The 17,653-nt window shown below is 43.1% G+C and overlaps 1 protein-coding gene across 1 annotated transcript in view; it reads right to left on the bottom strand.

The window, feature by feature from the left end:
- Positions 1 to 1,608: 1,608 nt before the first annotated feature.
- HAO2 (hydroxyacid oxidase 2) overlaps positions 1,609 to 17,653 on the bottom strand; it is a 41,517-nt gene continuing 25,472 nt past the window's right edge. Inside the window, exons 4-8 of the mRNA XM_026713351.2 lie at positions 16,077 to 16,360; positions 13,823 to 14,038; positions 12,306 to 12,464; positions 4,654 to 4,723; positions 1,609 to 3,497 (exon numbers count right to left, since the gene is read on the bottom strand). Coding sequence (XP_026569136.1) covers positions 3,442 to 3,497; positions 4,654 to 4,723; positions 12,306 to 12,464; positions 13,823 to 14,038; positions 16,077 to 16,360 — 785 coding nt within the window. The 3' untranslated portion in view covers positions 1,609 to 3,441. The remainder of the gene's footprint in view (positions 3,498 to 4,653; positions 4,724 to 12,305; positions 12,465 to 13,822; positions 14,039 to 16,076; positions 16,361 to 17,653) is intronic.

The raw sequence follows: 17,653 nt of genomic DNA, 5'->3' as shown, positions 1-17,653 counted from the left end.
GAATTTGACATAAAACTTATTTCATTTATTTGTAGTTGTTTGAAGCAAAAATAATTTGCAATAAATTCCTATGGGCCTTTGTTTTGAAATAGACTCCATCTTGCATATTGGGACTGAAAATCCAATGGCTGGATCTCCCCATCATTCTGAACCATAAGCATTTCAGTCCTTTTAGTCTAACCTCTAGTTTGCACAATCCAGTGTGATTATTAACACAATGCATGTTTCAAATTTATATACTGTTCCTTTAAAAAAAACACCTTTCAACCAAGTATCAAGCTTAACCTGTCAATCACTGGCAATAATGAGAACCATTGAAAGAACCTCTTTTTTTGCTCTGAGAGGCTGAGAATTTTGTCTTTTTGCTAGTTTGTTCTCATCTCTATCCTGTGACTTAAGTCATTTTTAGAGAAGAGCTGGAGCGAGGGGCACTAATTTTTGCTTAGTTTTAATAAAGAAAGCCAGGTTGGTCTTGTGGTGAAGGGACTAGGCTAGAACCTGGGAGACTGTGAATTCTAGTCCTACCTTATGTGTGAAAGTCAACTGGGTGATTTTCGGCAAGTCACTCTCTCAGCCTAACTCACCTCATAGAGTTGTTGTTGTGGGAAAAATAGAAGGAAGAAGGAATATTAGATATGTTTGCGGTGGGAAAAATAGAAGGAAGAAGGAATATTAGATATGTTTGCCACTTCAGGTTATTTATAAATATAATAAACTGGGATAAAAACATCTAATAAATTAAAAATAGACATAATTTGAACCAAGTACCCAGGTCCTTCCTGCTGCCTTCATCATCTGCTGCCACAGTTTCTTCATGTAGTTCAGTCTGAAAAATCAGAGATCTGGACAGTATTTCTGTGGCTGTCTCCAATAACAAGAGACAATTAAAACCAAATCTTCATATACTTGTCCTTTTTCAAAGAGCTCAGTAAGTTCCCAGCTATCCCTCATAAATCCTTGGGTCTACTTAAAAAGCTTTGTCATTGTGAGAGACCCTTGACATCTATTGGATGGGCTGATAAGTGATAAGTCATTTTCTTATCTATGGAGTTATGAGTTGGCTACAAGGTCAGGTATCTGTGGAACAGGCAGGCGGCCCCAAGTGAAGGCCAAGGGGAAATGAAAGCACAATATGATTATCTCCAGGAGAATATTGAATCTAAATAAATTTTTACAGATGTCAAGAGTTGCAGTTTTCTGCAAACTTGTTGGCCTCCAACAATCAAACCTGGAATGGTGCCACTTTCTTTCTTCAGTTAACTCTTTTCTGTTCATTCTTTCAACAGACCTCTGTCCTGAAAGCAGGACAGGAAGCTTGGCAGATCACTCTCTCACCCTGGCTTTTTCCAGACTTGAGCAAATTCCTTGTCGTTCTATACTGATTTCTACTTAGGAAACTGGCTGCAGCATAGGGCCAATCTGTTTTGTGTGACCCCAATCCTGGGCTTAAGTAAGACTTGTATCATACAGCCTGACTTCTGGAAGGTGCAGTTCTGGGGCAACATCTCAGAAATTTTGACCCTCAGACTGAAAGGCTGGCTTACAGCCAGATCTAGGAATGCCAAGGGACACTAGGCTTCCTGATACCCAAAATGACAGCCAAAGCAGTTTGTGTTTTGGTCTTTATTCCGGAAAGTAATATATACTTCAGTGAATTTGAGATTACAAGCAGAAATTCGGTACTGTGTGTTACTTTGTGAAGACATTTTTTGGGAGCAGCTTCCTTTAAACCACAGCAGTAAAAACAAGAGGTAGATTTTGCTGCAGGTTAAACTATCTGCATTTTTTGTTTACATTTTGGAGTTTTAGGCTGCAGGGTTTGTGATATTGATATTTTCCTCTGAGTTGGATTGTTGGAACAGAATATACTACTTTAAAATGGTTTCAAAAATGAAAAGTCACTCTGTTGAAATTAGGTGGCTTTACTACTAAATTTTGGCAAGCCACTCTGGCAATGCTTACCTACTGTTTACCCACCGATTTTATAGGTAAAAGGTCATGATGAGCAAATCCTAGCTACAGATATAAGGCTTATGCCCAGTACTTAGATTTTAAAAATATGTACAAAAATGTGCTGATTTAATTTATATTATTTGAATAATAATGAGTGATTGATTGGAGACTGTTTAGGCACATGGGGCTGTGGCTATTTAGAATATAGAGAAGAATTGACTGCTTGATGGGCTTTGAAAAAGACAAGCACAATTGTAGTTTATATAAACATAGTACTATACAGTATAATTTCTAAACAACAGGACTTGTTCTATTTTATTTTGGATTGATCAGAGACCCCTTCAAATACAGTATGTTCACTTTTGATATATGGTGTTTGGTTCCCTTTAAGAATTCAGGAGAACAATACATTATTAGATTAGATTAGAGAAAGGGCAACAACTTAGTTTCTTTTATTCATAGGCCCAGAGGCCAAGCTCTGTGAAGAACAATAAAGATTGCTAAGCATGCTTAATTTTGAGAAGACATTATTGAAAGGGTGATACCCTATAAGAGTGCTCTTCGAATATCTGAATAGGTGTCATATAGACGATGCCTAAATACATTCTCTATTATTACAGATGGATTTATGCAAATCCAATCAAAATGAGTTGCTCTCCCTGGTAATTGTATGAAGCTGGTAAATCACACAGGTCTGGCTTCCTGTTGCCATGTTGACGTTACTGTAGTTAAACCAAGAGCTTCTTCCCTAATCAGCAAATGTTTTTACAGTCATGGAGGGGCGGGGGAGGGAAGGTGGTTTTCCTTTCTAACTGGAAGATGAATAGAGATTGGCTGATGCATTTCCGGGATCATATATTGATCAGGAATGGTGAGTTCTGATTGATGGATGGATTGATCCTCTGGGAGCAGTTCAGACTTGCAAAGACAGGTTCTAGCAAGGAAAAAGAAATTTAATGAAAATAATCTATAATCTAGCAAGTTGGTTGCTTCCCTTTTGTTGAATGTATTCAGACAGATGCGGGATAAAACCTGCCAGGGAATTTTTAATTAAGATTTCATCACTGAACTGTGCTTGGACTCTGTGGCCTAACATTGCCGTTCCAAGTAAGTGATGCCATGATTTATTTTTATTGTATTATTCAAAGTAAAACACACAAGTCATTGGATACTATGGCATTTCACACACTTAATCCAGGGAGAAGAATGTGGTAAAACTGAAAGTTTTTAAGGAATGTTTCCTAGCTGGGTATCATGAAGACAGGATGCAAAGGAATGGGGCTCCCGGTTATTCACAGTTCAGTACAGGCCAGCTTTAAGCTGCTGTGTCCCATTTATTTCAGGGGACTGCAAAAATATCATCAGACAAACTTTTTGACATGTGGCTGGTGGCTGAGGTCTCCCCCTTGTTTTTAATCATCCAGAGGTGTTTTTCCCCCTTTAGCTAGCATGCTGCTTCTGGTCTGGTAAGCGTTGCAGAAGAGTTCTTTACAATTTGGAATACTGAACAAGATGCCGGCCAATTTCTGAGACATTTTTACAGCCTAAGTGAAAAGAAAATATGCAAATAGTTAAAGGAACCTACTATACCGAGAAAATAATTAAGGCTCATCAAGAAAAAATAAATAAAACAGATGCAAGTTTCTTGTTATGAGCTGATGAATAGAATTATATTTAAACATAGAAAGCTAATTCTGCATTCCTCTTCCCTTTCCCTGACTTTCAAATAGAGGTTGTCCTCAATTTACAACAGTTCACTTAGTGACCATTCAAAGTTACTGAAAAAAGTGGCTTATTACCGATTTTCACACTAATGACCATCCCTATGGCCACAGGATCAATATTAATTGCTTGGCAACTGACTAATATTTATGACAGTTATAGTATCCTGGAGACATGTGTGATCACCTTTTGTGACCTTTTGACAAGCAAAATCAATGGGGAAGCCAAATTCATTTAACAACCGTGTTACTAACTAAACAATTGCAGTGATTCACTTAACAACTGCGGCAAAAAAGGTTGTAAAATGGGACAAAATTCACTTACTGAATGTGTTACTTAGCAACAGAAATTCTGAGCTCAATTGTACTCCTAAGTCGAGGACCTATATAATTTTTTTTTTAGCTGAAAAACGTTTTTCTCTGAAAATTCACCTTATGGATTTTGAAATTGGATAGGTCAACATTATATACAACTGAGCTGCACAGGTTGCCAGTGAATTTCCAGGTGCAGTTTAAGGTGCTGGTAAAGTACTTAACTACTTTCAAGCCATCGGCCCAGTTATTTGAAGGTCTGCCTATCTCCTTGCCTGATGAGTAAGATTGAACAAAGTCTCTTCAATCAAAAAATGCTGTTTATTGGAACCCAGGAAACATGCCTTCTCAGTCATGAAACTGTCCTCTGGTACAAGGCACCTCCCCCTCCCTCCCCTCAGAGATCCAGCTTCCACCATAACAATGTTCCAGAAATTTCCCTGGCCTTGGGACAGGTGATTGTGTAGACTTGCCAATGTTTATATTATATATAAGATACAACTGAAAAGCTACTTCGGATTCTACTTTGTTTATCTGTTTTTATACGGGAAGCTGCTCAGATTAGTTCTAGAGTCAGGTAGCCTTCCAAATCTAATCCACACATAGAGATATACCAATCAAAGAAATGAAAAAATGAAATACAACAGTAAATTAAAGATGTATTTACCAGTTAGAGCCATTGACAGACAAAATTCATCTTTTAAAATCTTCAAAAGTTCTTGAAGTCCTTCTTTACCCTGTTTCAAAAATGAATGGCATTGTAAATGAATGTGGCTAACATAGCTTGAAAATGTAGAGAACGCTGCAGTTTTCAAATAAAAAGCTCCCAGTAACAGCAATTTCTATGATGTTGGTTGTATATTTATTTTTCTGTTGTTTCTAATCAGATTTGTCAGCATTTAAAGCTATGTAAAACCTGTTGACCCTATATGAGCAAGATGCTAGTGCAAGGGTCCCCAAACTTGGCAACTTTAAGATTTGTGGACTTCAACTCCCAGAATTCCTCAGTCAGCTATGCCTTGACTAGGGAAAAAGGGATGTAGGCTAACTATATTCCATTTCCAGTTCTCAAAAAATATTACTTATCTCTTAGCCATTCCTAAGAGTATTTGGGAATCTTCACTGTTTCTAACAGCATTGCTGAGAGACCAAATTAATTGGCACGGTAGGGAAGTTTGAACTAGTTATTAGATATGCATTAATCTGCCTCAACCATTTCATTTACCATTCAGATTTCTTGGGTTGCAATTTTTTTTCATGGATTAAAATGAATCCTTAAAATCTGCCTCTAGTTTCATTTACATATTTAACCTCTGTTAAGTTCGGAAAGAAGGGAGGCCACACCAGAGCTTCAGTCATAACACACACTTTATTCATGGGAATAAAGGGGGCTGTCGCGTCTGCAGCTAACAGCAGACCTACCAGCGAACAGCAGCTGGCTCAACCTAGCAGCCGGCTTTTATAGCCGACTGTCGAAGGGAGCCAGCCAATGGGGACTAAGAACGCCCCCGTAAGAATTGCGGACCTGATGGGGAACTGGTGTCAGCCCCAAGGACATAACACCCCTTCCCCCCAGATACGAACATGAGTAGTCTTTAAGGTATGAAGGCGGTTTGTGTTGCCGCTCTGATCGTCTTAGTTCGGGTGTAGGAGCGGGTGGCACAGAGTTCGGGACAGCGGGAATTTGGTCCCTTGGTAGCTGTCCAGCCACCCGACCTTGCTCGCCGGTTGCCGGCCGGGTTGTCGAGTCGCTGCGGTCTCCCGGTGCGGTAGGGGAGCTGCTGGGAATGGATGTTGATTCTGTGGGATGGTCGTGGTCATCCGTCTGCTCCCTCGGTTCGGTTGGTGGAGGCAGGTTACTCTGAGTGTCCCAGCTAGGTGCCGGATGCGGTGCCTGGAACGTTGCTGTGGTCTCTGGGTTGGAGGTGGCGTGCTCGTTCTGCCGGCTCCTCAACTGGTCCAGGTGCCTTCGCCAAATGCGCCCGTCTTCTAACTGGACGTGGTACGACCTGGGCCCCGTGATGGCCACGATACTGCCAGGTACCCACAATGGGTCCCCCGCGTAATTTCTGGTGAAGACTTGATCCTGTAAGACAAAACTCCTGATCCTACTGTTAGACCCAAGGGGTGTATCTGGGCAATAGTGAGGGTGCAGCCTGTCTAGTATTGTCCTTAAGCGTCTGCCCATCAGTAGCTCTGCCGGTGATTTGTTTGTGACCGTGCACGGGGTCGAGTGTTGGCTTATAAGGAATCTCGAGAGTCTGGAATGCCAGTCATCTTGGGAGAACCTGGCGAGGGCCTCTTTGGTTGTTCTGACTGCTCGTTCGGCCAACCCATTGCTCGAGGGGTGAAAGGGGGCCGTTAAGATGTGCCGGATGCCTAGGTTGGTGACATACCGGCTGAAGTCTGTGGACGTAAATTGAGGACCGTTATCCGACACAAGGGTGTCTGGGAGACCGTGTGTGACGAACAAACAAGTCAGTGCTTGGGCGACTGCTCGTGTGGTGGTTAAGAGAAGGAGTGCCACATCGATCCATTTAGAAAATGAGTCTACTACTATTAGGAATGTTTTGCCATGGAATGGGCCGGCCAGGTCAACATGTAGACGGGACCATGGTGCGTTGGCGTTTTTCCATTTGGTGGGAGGGGTTACTGGGGGCGCTGGCCGGGATTCTTGACAGGGACGGCAGGAGCTTACCCATTTTGCAATTTCGTCGTCCATGCCCGGCCACCATACATAGCTCCGTGCCAACGCCTTCATTCGTACAATGCCGGGGTGTCCTTCGTGTAATGCCTTCAGGACGGGTCTGCGTAGTGACTCTGGAATGACAACTCTGGTCCCCCACAGCAGGCAACCCTGTAAACTGGAAAGTTCCTGTTGGCGGACTTTAAAGGGTGAAAATTCGTTAGACGGGTTATTGCCCGGCCACCCCCTCCGTACCCAGTCCAGGACCTGGGCGATCAGTTTGTCCTTCCTGGATTGGAAGGCAATGTCTCTCGCAGTGATTGGGATTCTGAACTCACTGGTGTCAAAGATGGTGTGGACTGGGGCCGGATCCTCCACAGGCGTTGGTAGCGGGCACCGGCTGAGGGCGTCTGCATGGCTGAGATTCTTTCCTGGACGGTGTACTAACTTGTATGAATATGCTGCCAGGAATAAAGTCCATCTTGTCATTCGGGGAGACAAGACTTGTGGTGTTTGCTTTTCTCCGGAGAGAAGCCCCAACAACGGTTTGTGGTCTGTAACCAGTTCGAAGTTGTGCCCAAATAGAAATTCATGAAATTTTTTAACAGCTGCTACGGCAGCTAGGGCCTCTTTGTCGATTTGGCTATAGTTGCGTTCTGTCGTTGAAAATGTTCTAGAGAAGAACGCAATGGGGGCTTCGGACCCGTTGGGTAGTCTATGACTTAATACGGCCCCAATTCCGAAAGGCGAGGCATCTGCTGCCAAAACTAGCGGTAGGTTCTGGTTGAATTGGATCAGTACAGCGTCTGAAGTGAGGAGTGACTTGACTGCCCTGAAAGTGTATTCCTCTTTGGGTCCCCAGTGCCATGGAACATTTTTATCTAAGAGTCTATGTAGTGGTTCTGCCACTGATGCCTTGTGCGGCAGAAATGATGCATAGAAGTTCAGCAGGCCTAGGAAGGCTTGTAGTTCTGGTTTGGACGCCGGTGTAGGCGCTTCGTGAATGGCTTTAACCTTTGATTCTACCGGGTGGATGCCAGAGGCGTCTATTCAGTACCCGAGAAAGTCCACCTGCTTAGTGGCTATGGTGCATTTTTCTTTTTTTTAGTTTGAGGCCATGCTGTCTGAATCTGTCCAACACCCCTCAAACTCTGAGGAAAAGCTGCGTTCTGTCCCGGGCGGAAACCAAGATGTCATCAAAGTACGGAACCACGCCAGGGAGGCCCTGTAGGATCCGTTCCATTAACGACTGGAATATGCCCGGGGCGACACTCACACCAAATTGGAGGCGCTTGCAACGGAAGGCCCCTCTATGGGTAACAATGGTTTGCAATTCGGCCGTTTGGTTGTCTACAGGAAACTGTTGGTAAGCCTGAGACATATCCAATTTGGCGAATATTTTTCCGGGTTCGAATGTGTGCAGTAAATGCTGGATTACTGGCACTGGGTATGCGCTAGTCTGTAAATAGCGATTTATTGTGGTCTTGTAATCTGAACACATCCTGATACTACCATCTTTTTTGAGGGGTGTGACAATAGGTGTCTCCCACTTAGCAAAATCCGTGGGTTCGATGACCCCTTGTTTTAACAATTTGTCTAGTTCCACATCCAGCTTGGAACGCAGAGCGAATGGCACTCTCCGCGGTTTCAAACGGATGGGAACTGCCTGGGGGTCCACTGAGAAAGAAATAGGTGTGCCCTTGTAGCACCCCAATTCATCGCTGGAAACGTCAGCGTAATCAGAGAATAGTGAGTCAGTGTCAGAGGACGAGACAGCATGAACCTCCGTTAAGTTAAGGCCAAGAGAGGGGAACCAATCCAACCCCAAAAGACTAGGAAGGGCACTAATGGCAGGTGTCCTTTAAAGGTTCTGAATTTGACTAGGAACTTGCCTGTTCCGATTACTGGGATGTTCTTCCCTTGGTAGTCTTGTAAGGATAGGCGACTCTTCTGCAGCTGTTTCCTGGACAGGCTGGGACGTATCTTCTTGAGCGTGTTCCATGAAATAATCGAGAGCGCTGACCCGGTATCGACCTCCATTAGGCAGGGTTTACCTTCTAAATGAATGGAGAGTTTAATTTTATTGGGTGTTAAGAAGGTATGGTTAGCTTGATAGCATGTAAAACAGTTTTCTACTTGCCTGGATGGCCCCGAGGGGGCGTAAGATGGTGGCTTTTGTGGAGCCACATGCACTGCCTGGCACACCCTAGCGATGTGTCCTCTTCTGCTGCAGTTGTTGCAGGTGGCACTTTTGAACCTGCACGTTGCTCTGGCATGGGGACCCCCACAGGAGAGGCACAGCGGGGTGTGCCTAGGTACGTTGCCTTCCCTCGGTCTAGTTCCTACCTGTGGCTGCTTGAATGGTTTGAGACGGTGCACTTCAGATTGCTCGATGGGCTCTTCCTCGTTCACTGCCTCCTCAGAATGTACAGTGACTGGATTACCTTTGCGGGTGCTTCCCTGTATTTCAGCCGCTGATTGTATTGCCAATTCTGCAGCCAGGGCTTCCTCGATGGCTTGTGCTAGATTGAGGTCCTTCCTTGCCAACAACCGCCTCTGTAGTCTTGCATCCTTGACTCCGCAGACAAGTTGGTCTAGGAGCATGTCATCAAGGTAGCCTTTAAATTCACAGTGCAGGGCTGCGGTTCTGAGGGCTGCCATATATTGGTTTATGGTTTCTCCCTCCGCTTGCTTCCTCATGCGAAAGGCGAAGCGTCTCGCGATCTGTGACGGTTTTGGCGAATAATGATTGGAGAGGGTCTCCAGTAGCTCAGACCATGGGACATTCTTGAGTTCTCTTGGGGCGAACAGTGCTGTTGCCGTGTCGAATACGGTGGCCCCGCAGTAGCTCAGGAAGAAAGACTTCTTTTTGTTGTCTGTAGCGTCAGCCAGGCCCACAGCATCAATATAATGGTTAAAACGGTTTTTATAAGAGTCCCATTTATCTTCGTCTGGTTTGAATGGCTGGAACGCCGGATTCGCATTCATGACTGGTTCAGCTTCCGGTAGGTAAAATAAGTCTCACTGGGAATACAGGCCCTGGGAAGGGTAGCAGCTACAGTTTGTAGTGCTATTAACGAGTGTTCAGCTTCTGAGTTCTCTCTGGGTTGTACAGGTAGCAGCTGCGCTCGCAGTGCAATTCGGTCTTGTGATTCAGCTCGTGGAATCTCTCTGGGTTTTCTCGCTCTCTGCAGCCCTTGGCGGCTGGAACAGACGCTATAACTGACGCCCGTTTAAATTTCGCGCCCTTACAAGGGCGAGGCGGCGATGCTGCAGCTGCGCGCTGACAGCGATTTAAATCTCGCGCCTGGATTTAGCGGTCGTGAGCGTCGCGCTGGAGCTTCGCTACACGCAATGTCTGGCAAGTTTATTGTTGGGCGGCTGAGGCTCTCAGTGCCCGCTCTCTTGTAGCTAGTTTGTGATCTTGAGCAGCTACACGCTCCGCTTCGATTTCCTCTCAATTGGCTGACCGAGCTCTCAACGTCGCGGCTACGGTTCAGCGCTTCAGATTCGTGATTTTCAGCTCTTATATAGCTGCTGGCTGGCCAGATCCCATCCTCGTCGCCAATGTTAAGTTCGGAAAGAAGGGAGGCCACACCAGAGCTTCAGTCATAACACACACTTTATTCATGGGAATAAAGGGGGCTGTCGCGTCTGCAGCTAACAGCAGACCTACCAGCGAACAGCAGCTGGCTCAACCTAGCAGCCGGCTTTTATAGCCGACTGTCGAAGGGAGCCAGCCAATGGGGACTAAGAACGCCCCCGTAAGAATTGCGGACCTGATGGGGAACTGGTGTCAGCCCCAAGGACATAACAACCTCCGTTCAGATTTTTCATATGCTAGTTCTACTGAAGTACATAGGTGACCATATTGAGAAGAGGTTTTTTTTTAAAGATGCACATTTTTTCTATTGACTTTTTTAAAAAATAAACCTATCCAATTTTGTACATAATTTTTCAAAACCATTTGCTGTTTCTCAGATATATGTCTTAACAATAAATTTATCTGTGAATTTTTGAGACCAGAAAAACATTAGTGAGCTACTTTCAGTTTAATTGTTTGTGCTTAGTGGAGTAAATTTTATAATCTTGCAAATTTGATTTAAGGATCATGGATTTATGTTCTACTGAGTATTATTACGTTACTACAGTATTTTATTTGCAAAATAGCTCATAACCAGAAAGAAACTGAAACCAATGTGGAAAACAGGGATCAATTCTGGGTTAGGAGAATACAACTTGTCAGGTGGGTCCAGAAAAAAGATAAGATTCTATTTATTGGATACCAAAAAAATGAAGACACTGGGAGGGAGAGAGACAAAAAAGTCAAGATGGCAATTCTAATTATACAATCAAGATCCTCACCCTTTTAAAATGTGTGTTATGTAAAACATGTAAAATGGGCCAGGGCTTTGATTGTATGATCATGGCTGCCAACTTGACTTTTTTGAACCTCTTGCAGAGGGGTGTCAAACTCGATTTCATTGAGGGTGGCATCAGGGTTGTGTTTGACCTTGGGGGACTGGGTGGGTGGGTGTGGCCAGCTCAATGTCACTCATCAAGGCTCCGTTTTTGGCTGTGACAGCCTCCCGCAGCCCTCTACCAATGAAAAATGGAGCTCGGGGAGGCCATGCACAGCTGGCCCAGGTTCTGTTTTCGCTGGCAGAGAGTCGCATGAGGCTGTTGCAGCTGAAAATGGAGCCTGGGAGGGCTGTGTGCAGCCTCTGCAAGCTCCATTTTTGTTGGCAGAGGGTTGCAGGAGACTGTCGTGGCCAAAAACAGAGCCTGGGAGGGCTGTGCGTGGCCCTCCCAGCTCCATTTTTGCTGGCAGAGGCACTGTGGGCTGGTTCTTTGCTGTTTCCAGGGTGGGCCTGCGGGCCAGATCTAAGCATCTTGCAGGCCAGGTCCAGCCCCTAGGCCTTGAGTTTGACGTCCTTGTTCTTACAGATGCCTTGCAAGGAGAGTCTAATTTTCTCCAGAATGATTTGATTACAGCTTTCATTTTAGTGCAGTTCTAGTGACCTTATAACATACCATTGCTTTCTTCTTTTCTACTTTTTTCCTAAACTTCCATGCCTCCAGCTATCGTAAAATTCAGTAAAATGTGTTGTTGTGGCTCTAATTAGGTTTATCTTTCTAGGAAAGAGTATAATGATCTATAAAAACGCAGAGATGTGCTCAAGCACATGAGTGACCAAGACTAAATGCTAGCAGATTTTTTTTTTATGCCTGACCAAGGACTTGTTTGTAAAAACTCGGCTTTTGCTAGAATACTAGCCTCTCCTATGGTGAACGGTCAACTTGATTTAAAACTCCCTTCCTCTACTATCCTCGTTTGAATTATAACTCGTCATGTTAAGAGCCTGCTGCACCAGAGATCTGAAGTAAACCTTAAAATGTGTATATCTGAATGTGAGCAGATATAATGAAGCTTACTGAATAAATCAAATTTCTACATTCAGCTTGATCGTTAGACAGGCATGTCAGATGAAATCAAATGGGAAGCATTATCTAGTGAGTGCAAATCTAAAGAAAATAGGGAAGCTGACTTCAGTTGTTCACATAAAGACACAGCTATTTATCTTCAATTTTTTTTTCTCATAGACACTCAGTATGCAGGGAGTTATGTTCACCTTATAGGCCAAACCCCATACTGTGGGTCTGCCGATGAAGACACATTTTGCTCCAAGTGCCAATGCTTTCAATACATCATTCCCTGTCCGTATTCCACCATCCAAGTAAACTTCGATTTTGCCTTGCACTGCAGTAGTTACTTCAACCAGAGCAGCAATCTGCAAACATGATCAATCAATTAAATTATTACAATTGCATGGGATGGGGTGAGTGTGAATTCTTAACTAAAACAAAGACCCTTTTTCAGTTAGTTTCCAGTAATACAGGTTGAGGTGCTCAAAAAATCCCAAATGATTGAAGACCAGAATATCTGAACGACATAAACCTTCTGTATAACCTGGTTATCTATTAAAATTATTGGCCAAGAACTTCTTGTAGTAACAACAAGCCCCAACATCCATTTGATAGGGAGGAGGAAATGGATCTTCAGGGGCTGTATTTAAACTCAGGAATTCCTTTCCAAGAGAGACCCCAAATAAATTAACATCCTATTAACAAGTTTTGCAAAAGCCGATTAAATTTTTTTACAAGGATACTTCCTTTTTATTTTCATCAATAGCTGCTATAATCATTTACCACAGGGTTGGGATTCAAATTCTTTAACAACTGGTTCTGTGGATGTGGCCAGGTGGGCATGGCTAAATGGGCGATGCTAAGTCTCGTGGCTAAGTGGGCATGGTCATGTGACTGAGTGGGCATGGCTTTTTGTTTTGCAGCAAAAAAACAACAACCCATTTTGGGGGGGCCTCCTGAGCCTCATGAAAGCCTCCTGGGGGGTGTTTTTGCTCCCAGAAGGCTTCCTTGGGGCCCAGGGAGGCAAAAAATGGAACACGGGGGGGCAGCCCCCTTGCGTTCCATTTTTGGGCTTCCTGGGCCTCAGGGAAATCATCTGGTGGGCATTTTTGCTCCCAGGAAGCTTCCCTGGGGCCCAGGAATGAAAAAAATGGATCACGCCTCTTTTTGCCTCCTGGGCCTCAGGGAAGCCACCTGGGCAAAGCAGTAAGACAGCGAAGGGGATCCCTGCACAGCTGATAATCAGAACAGCTGATCGTTGGGAGGGGGAAAAACCTTAAGGAGTGACTGGGCGGGGGAGAACCAGTCAACGATGTCAGGCATGCATGTGATGTCGCACATGTGCGATTAGGACTGACTGGGTGGGGAGGGGAGGGGAGGGGAGGGGTGGGTGGAGAGGGGCGGGGCCAGACAGGGGCACAATTTGCTGGTTCTCTGAACTGTGCAGCATCATAACAACCAGTTCTATAGAACCGGTCTGAACCGGTAGAATTCCACCCCTGGTTTACTGTCTATGATGCAGAGAAACAATTTTATTGCTGCTTTGCTATATGATATATTATGATGTTTATTCTGTTTTTATTATTTGTGAAGCTTGGAGTTTGGGAACCTAGCAACTGGATGGATGGAGCTTACATTTTAAACGGGGTTATAGTTTTCTAACTTTAACTTACATTGAAAATACAACACTGTTTGCTATAGCCAATAATGACTAATGACTTACAGTAGGAAGGACTCCATCCAGCTGTCTTCCTCCGTGATTGGATACGATAATCCCTTGAACCCCATGTCTCACAGCTAGCTCAGCATCCTCCTTTGTCAGAATCCCCTTGATAATGATTGGCAGCTGGGTCAGACTTTGTAGCCAGGTGATGTCATTCCAATTGATAGATGGGTCTATGGATCCAGGGGGCAGACCATATTCAGTCTGGTCTTCATCCTGAAGGAGAGAGGACGATGGAAACTTCATTGCCATTGTATACTCTGTTAGTATACATATGTCTGCTTAAGTAAATGCTGGCTTACTGGTCCTGCAACATTTAACACTTCTCCAGTAATATGATTAGATTTGTATATAATTTATTTTTCCTGTTATTGATGTATTTGTTAAAATCTGCTGCTCCAAAGTAATTTATCTTTTTATGAGGCTGCTTCCAAGTGTCTTGCATATGTCCCACGGAACACTTGAGTTCACCTAAGAACTCCTTAGCATGCTGTAATAGGCGCCTTCTGCTTTGCTGACAAAAAGATCAGGGTATCAGACTGTTTCAACTTTTAGTATGTAAGTAGCCTATTGGCAACATTTTGCCATTCCTCCTTATGTTGTAAGGAAGCCTTGTAAGCTTGCAAGAGATTGTAAGGGTTGTGACAATGAGACTAGGGACATCTGCACCCCAGGTTAGCCTCAGGATGCCCAAGAACATGTTGCTTCGGTAGCTAACCCAAGGGGAACCACAGCAAATGGGAGAAAATAGCAGTGTTAGCTTCCTTCCCTAGGGAGACAGAGCTAGAGATCCAGGAAGAGGAAGGGCAAGATTTAGTGCTGAAGAAATGCCAAATACCCTTTCATAGTTCAAGGAGATTTCTTCTTTTTTTCTGGTCATTGCTTAGTACAGTCTGATAGAGACTGAGCAATTATCCCAAGAACTCATTTACTGTAATCAGGAAAACTGCTCGTCGTTTGAGACTGCGTTGCCTTTCCGTGACCCTTTTCTCAAGGAGAAGAAGGTGGAACTTGGAAATCTTTTTCTCTGTCCCCCTCCCCATAGTATATCACTAAAAGTCAAAGAGCTGATAAAAGTTGTCCTCACCAGGGCCTTCAAAACTTGCAGAGTTTAACAGTTGCCTGACTTTTCATAAAAACGAACAGTCTTTTTTTTCACATGCTGACTATTTTGAGCCTAGAAAAATCCTGCAACAATTCCCTTCCAGCAGATACACATTTCTGACTATCAAGTAGAAATATGCAAAGTATATTCTAGTATATTCTAGTTAATCAATCATACTTGCATTTATTTTGAGGAATGTTATAGATTTAATTTTGGATGGCTCAGTCTTTTATTACATATTACTGTATTATAATGGTCTTTGTCATTTTCTGTGAGAATAATCAAGAAGTGTGGATCACAAAGAGCTATATTGCCACAATGGCTCAGCCATTGTGGTGTGGTGTTCATACAATGTGGTGTGAATCAGTCCAGATAAGTGCTTTCTTTTTTAGCCTGTAAGGCCCTTTTGGTGGCATTTCTGGCCTAAGGCCAAAAAGATAAAGTAATGATTGGGAAGTATTGTGTTTCAGAATTTTCACAGGAAAAATAAAAATGAAATGTCCTTCACAAAACCACATGTACTCATGTCAGTAGTAAATATTAGACATCAACTGTTACTTAAATATCAAATATTAAGCTTTACTAATGAAATATCTTTAATTGAATATTTGCTTAAGAATACTATAATATAACGGATAATTTTCTTCCAGGTTGGAAGGAAATTATCCATTCCTGCCAAATACAGGAATCCATTATTACAGTTTCCTCAACTGAATGACCATTCAACCAACTGCACAGCCATCAGACAAAATAGATCAAAAATTATTATTGGTATTTTAAAATATTTTTCAGAGAGATAATTTAGTTATCTGTTAACATTATAGCTTATCAGTAATTCAGAAGATAACACCTCAGAAATGAATTCTGTACATGTGAATTTGCTATGTTCAAACATTATATGAAGGAAGCTCACATACAGCAGTTTAGGGTGAGGTTTTCAAGGTCACATCATTAATTCAGAGGATTCAGTCTTAGAAATAGTTTATGCCTCAGTAGTGGAAGCTGCATAGGTAGGCAATTCTAAACCCAAGTTTGCAGAATGCAAACTCAGCCAGGATTCTAAAATGTGCACACATGTTTGGATTCTAAGATCCACCATCTCTTCCTTCACATGCTTTTTTAAACTGAAGGGTTTTAAAAGTTACCAACCTCAAAAGCTCCTTCAAAGTTCTTCACTTGGATGGATTTCAAGAACTGGTAGTTGTTGCGAATGTCATTCCGCCTCTTGCCAGTGTAGGGCACGTCAACTGTGAGCACCAGGGCCTGGAATCCCAATGCATTAACCCGTTGTACCAGCTGCTCTGAGAACGTCCTCTTCCGATGGAGGTAGAGTTGGAACCACCGTAAACCAGTAGGTGCAGCAGCAACAATTTCTTCCACAGAGAAAGTGGAATATGTACTGGCTATGTAGCAGGTATTCATAGCTTCTGCCGCTTTAGAAAATATGGAGGGAAGGCGGAAGAGTCAAAACTGACTTCTTTGGTTCTATAATTAAGCTTAACCATCTAGTAGTGCTTCCCATGCAGCCAATAAGTCACAATTTAAGACTGTGGTGTCCCTATTAAGAAGTAAAAGCAGGCAAGATGGTGGTGATGGTGCTGTAATTTAAGTTCTGTCCATTTTGTGTGTACATCAACATTGTGTCACAGGTACAAAGAGACAGGGCTAAAACAGCCTATAGATGCTGCTGTTCTAAGAGGAACAGTCCCAGACTCTGTGGAGAGCCCAATTCTCACTGCAGTTACCTGGTTATTCTAGAACAGGGGTGTCAAACTTGCGGCCTACAGGCCCCATCCCCACCCAGTTTAGTAAAGGGGAAAAAAGTCCCGATACGTCACATGATACCGCCGTGACAACGTGAGTTTGACATCCCTGTTCTAGAGATTTTGTATCAGAAGAACTGGATGCATGGCATACACATTGCCTTGGAAGATTTCCAAAAACTTTGGAATAGTTTATTAAACAGGTAAGCTTTTCTTCATATTCTGCTGCTATTTACATTATCCACCTAGTATTAGCAATATGAGCTTATGTTCCTTTCTTTCTTCTGAAGTCTACCTGTTCATTTGCACCTTCTCTTTCATATACTCTCTTCTGAAGGAAGCATCTACCTGGCATGTGGTGGATGTATTGTTAGGGCTATTATTCTATAGTTGTAGCATTCCTTTAAATCTCTCATTTTAGCAAACGCAACAGTTTTAGACCTTATTTCTTCCTAGAGCCATGCTACCTCCACCCCATTCCCAAGTTTGTTGATAGGGGTTGATTTGTCCTATATTGTTTCCATCCAAACACTTGAAGAACTCTATGGAGATTTCATTCACTCTTGAGGTGTTTGTACTTGCCCACAGGTTTACAGTTCATGTGACTTGCTTCTCAAGCTCATCCTCAGATTCTTTTCTTGACTATGGTTTCACCTGAGTTGCTCTTCTTATACATGTTTTTCATTAATTCCTTCCTGTTTGTTTCTTATATCACTGAGATGAATGGGAAGCTTCCCATGATTCTTCTAATTTTCTTAAATAGATTCTTTGTGCTTCCTATACTGATATTTTTTCTACTTATCTATATTCTGAGTTCAGGTTATCACTTCTTGGAAGTTTGTATTAATTTCTTTAGTTTTCCCCAAATCAACGGCTTTTGCTAGTTTTCCCCAAATCAATGGCTTTTGCTACTTCTTTTTTCCTTAGCTTTTTTCTATAACTTTGATAACAGTTTGTCTTTTA

The sequence above is a fragment of the Pseudonaja textilis genome, chromosome 2 (genome assembly GCF_049901715.1).
Source record: "Pseudonaja textilis isolate UNSWEBS1 chromosome 2, rPseTex1.2, whole genome shotgun sequence".
Lineage (NCBI taxonomy): Eukaryota > Metazoa > Chordata > Lepidosauria > Squamata > Elapidae > Pseudonaja > Pseudonaja textilis.
This window is presented reverse-complemented; position numbering and strand designations above follow the sequence as displayed.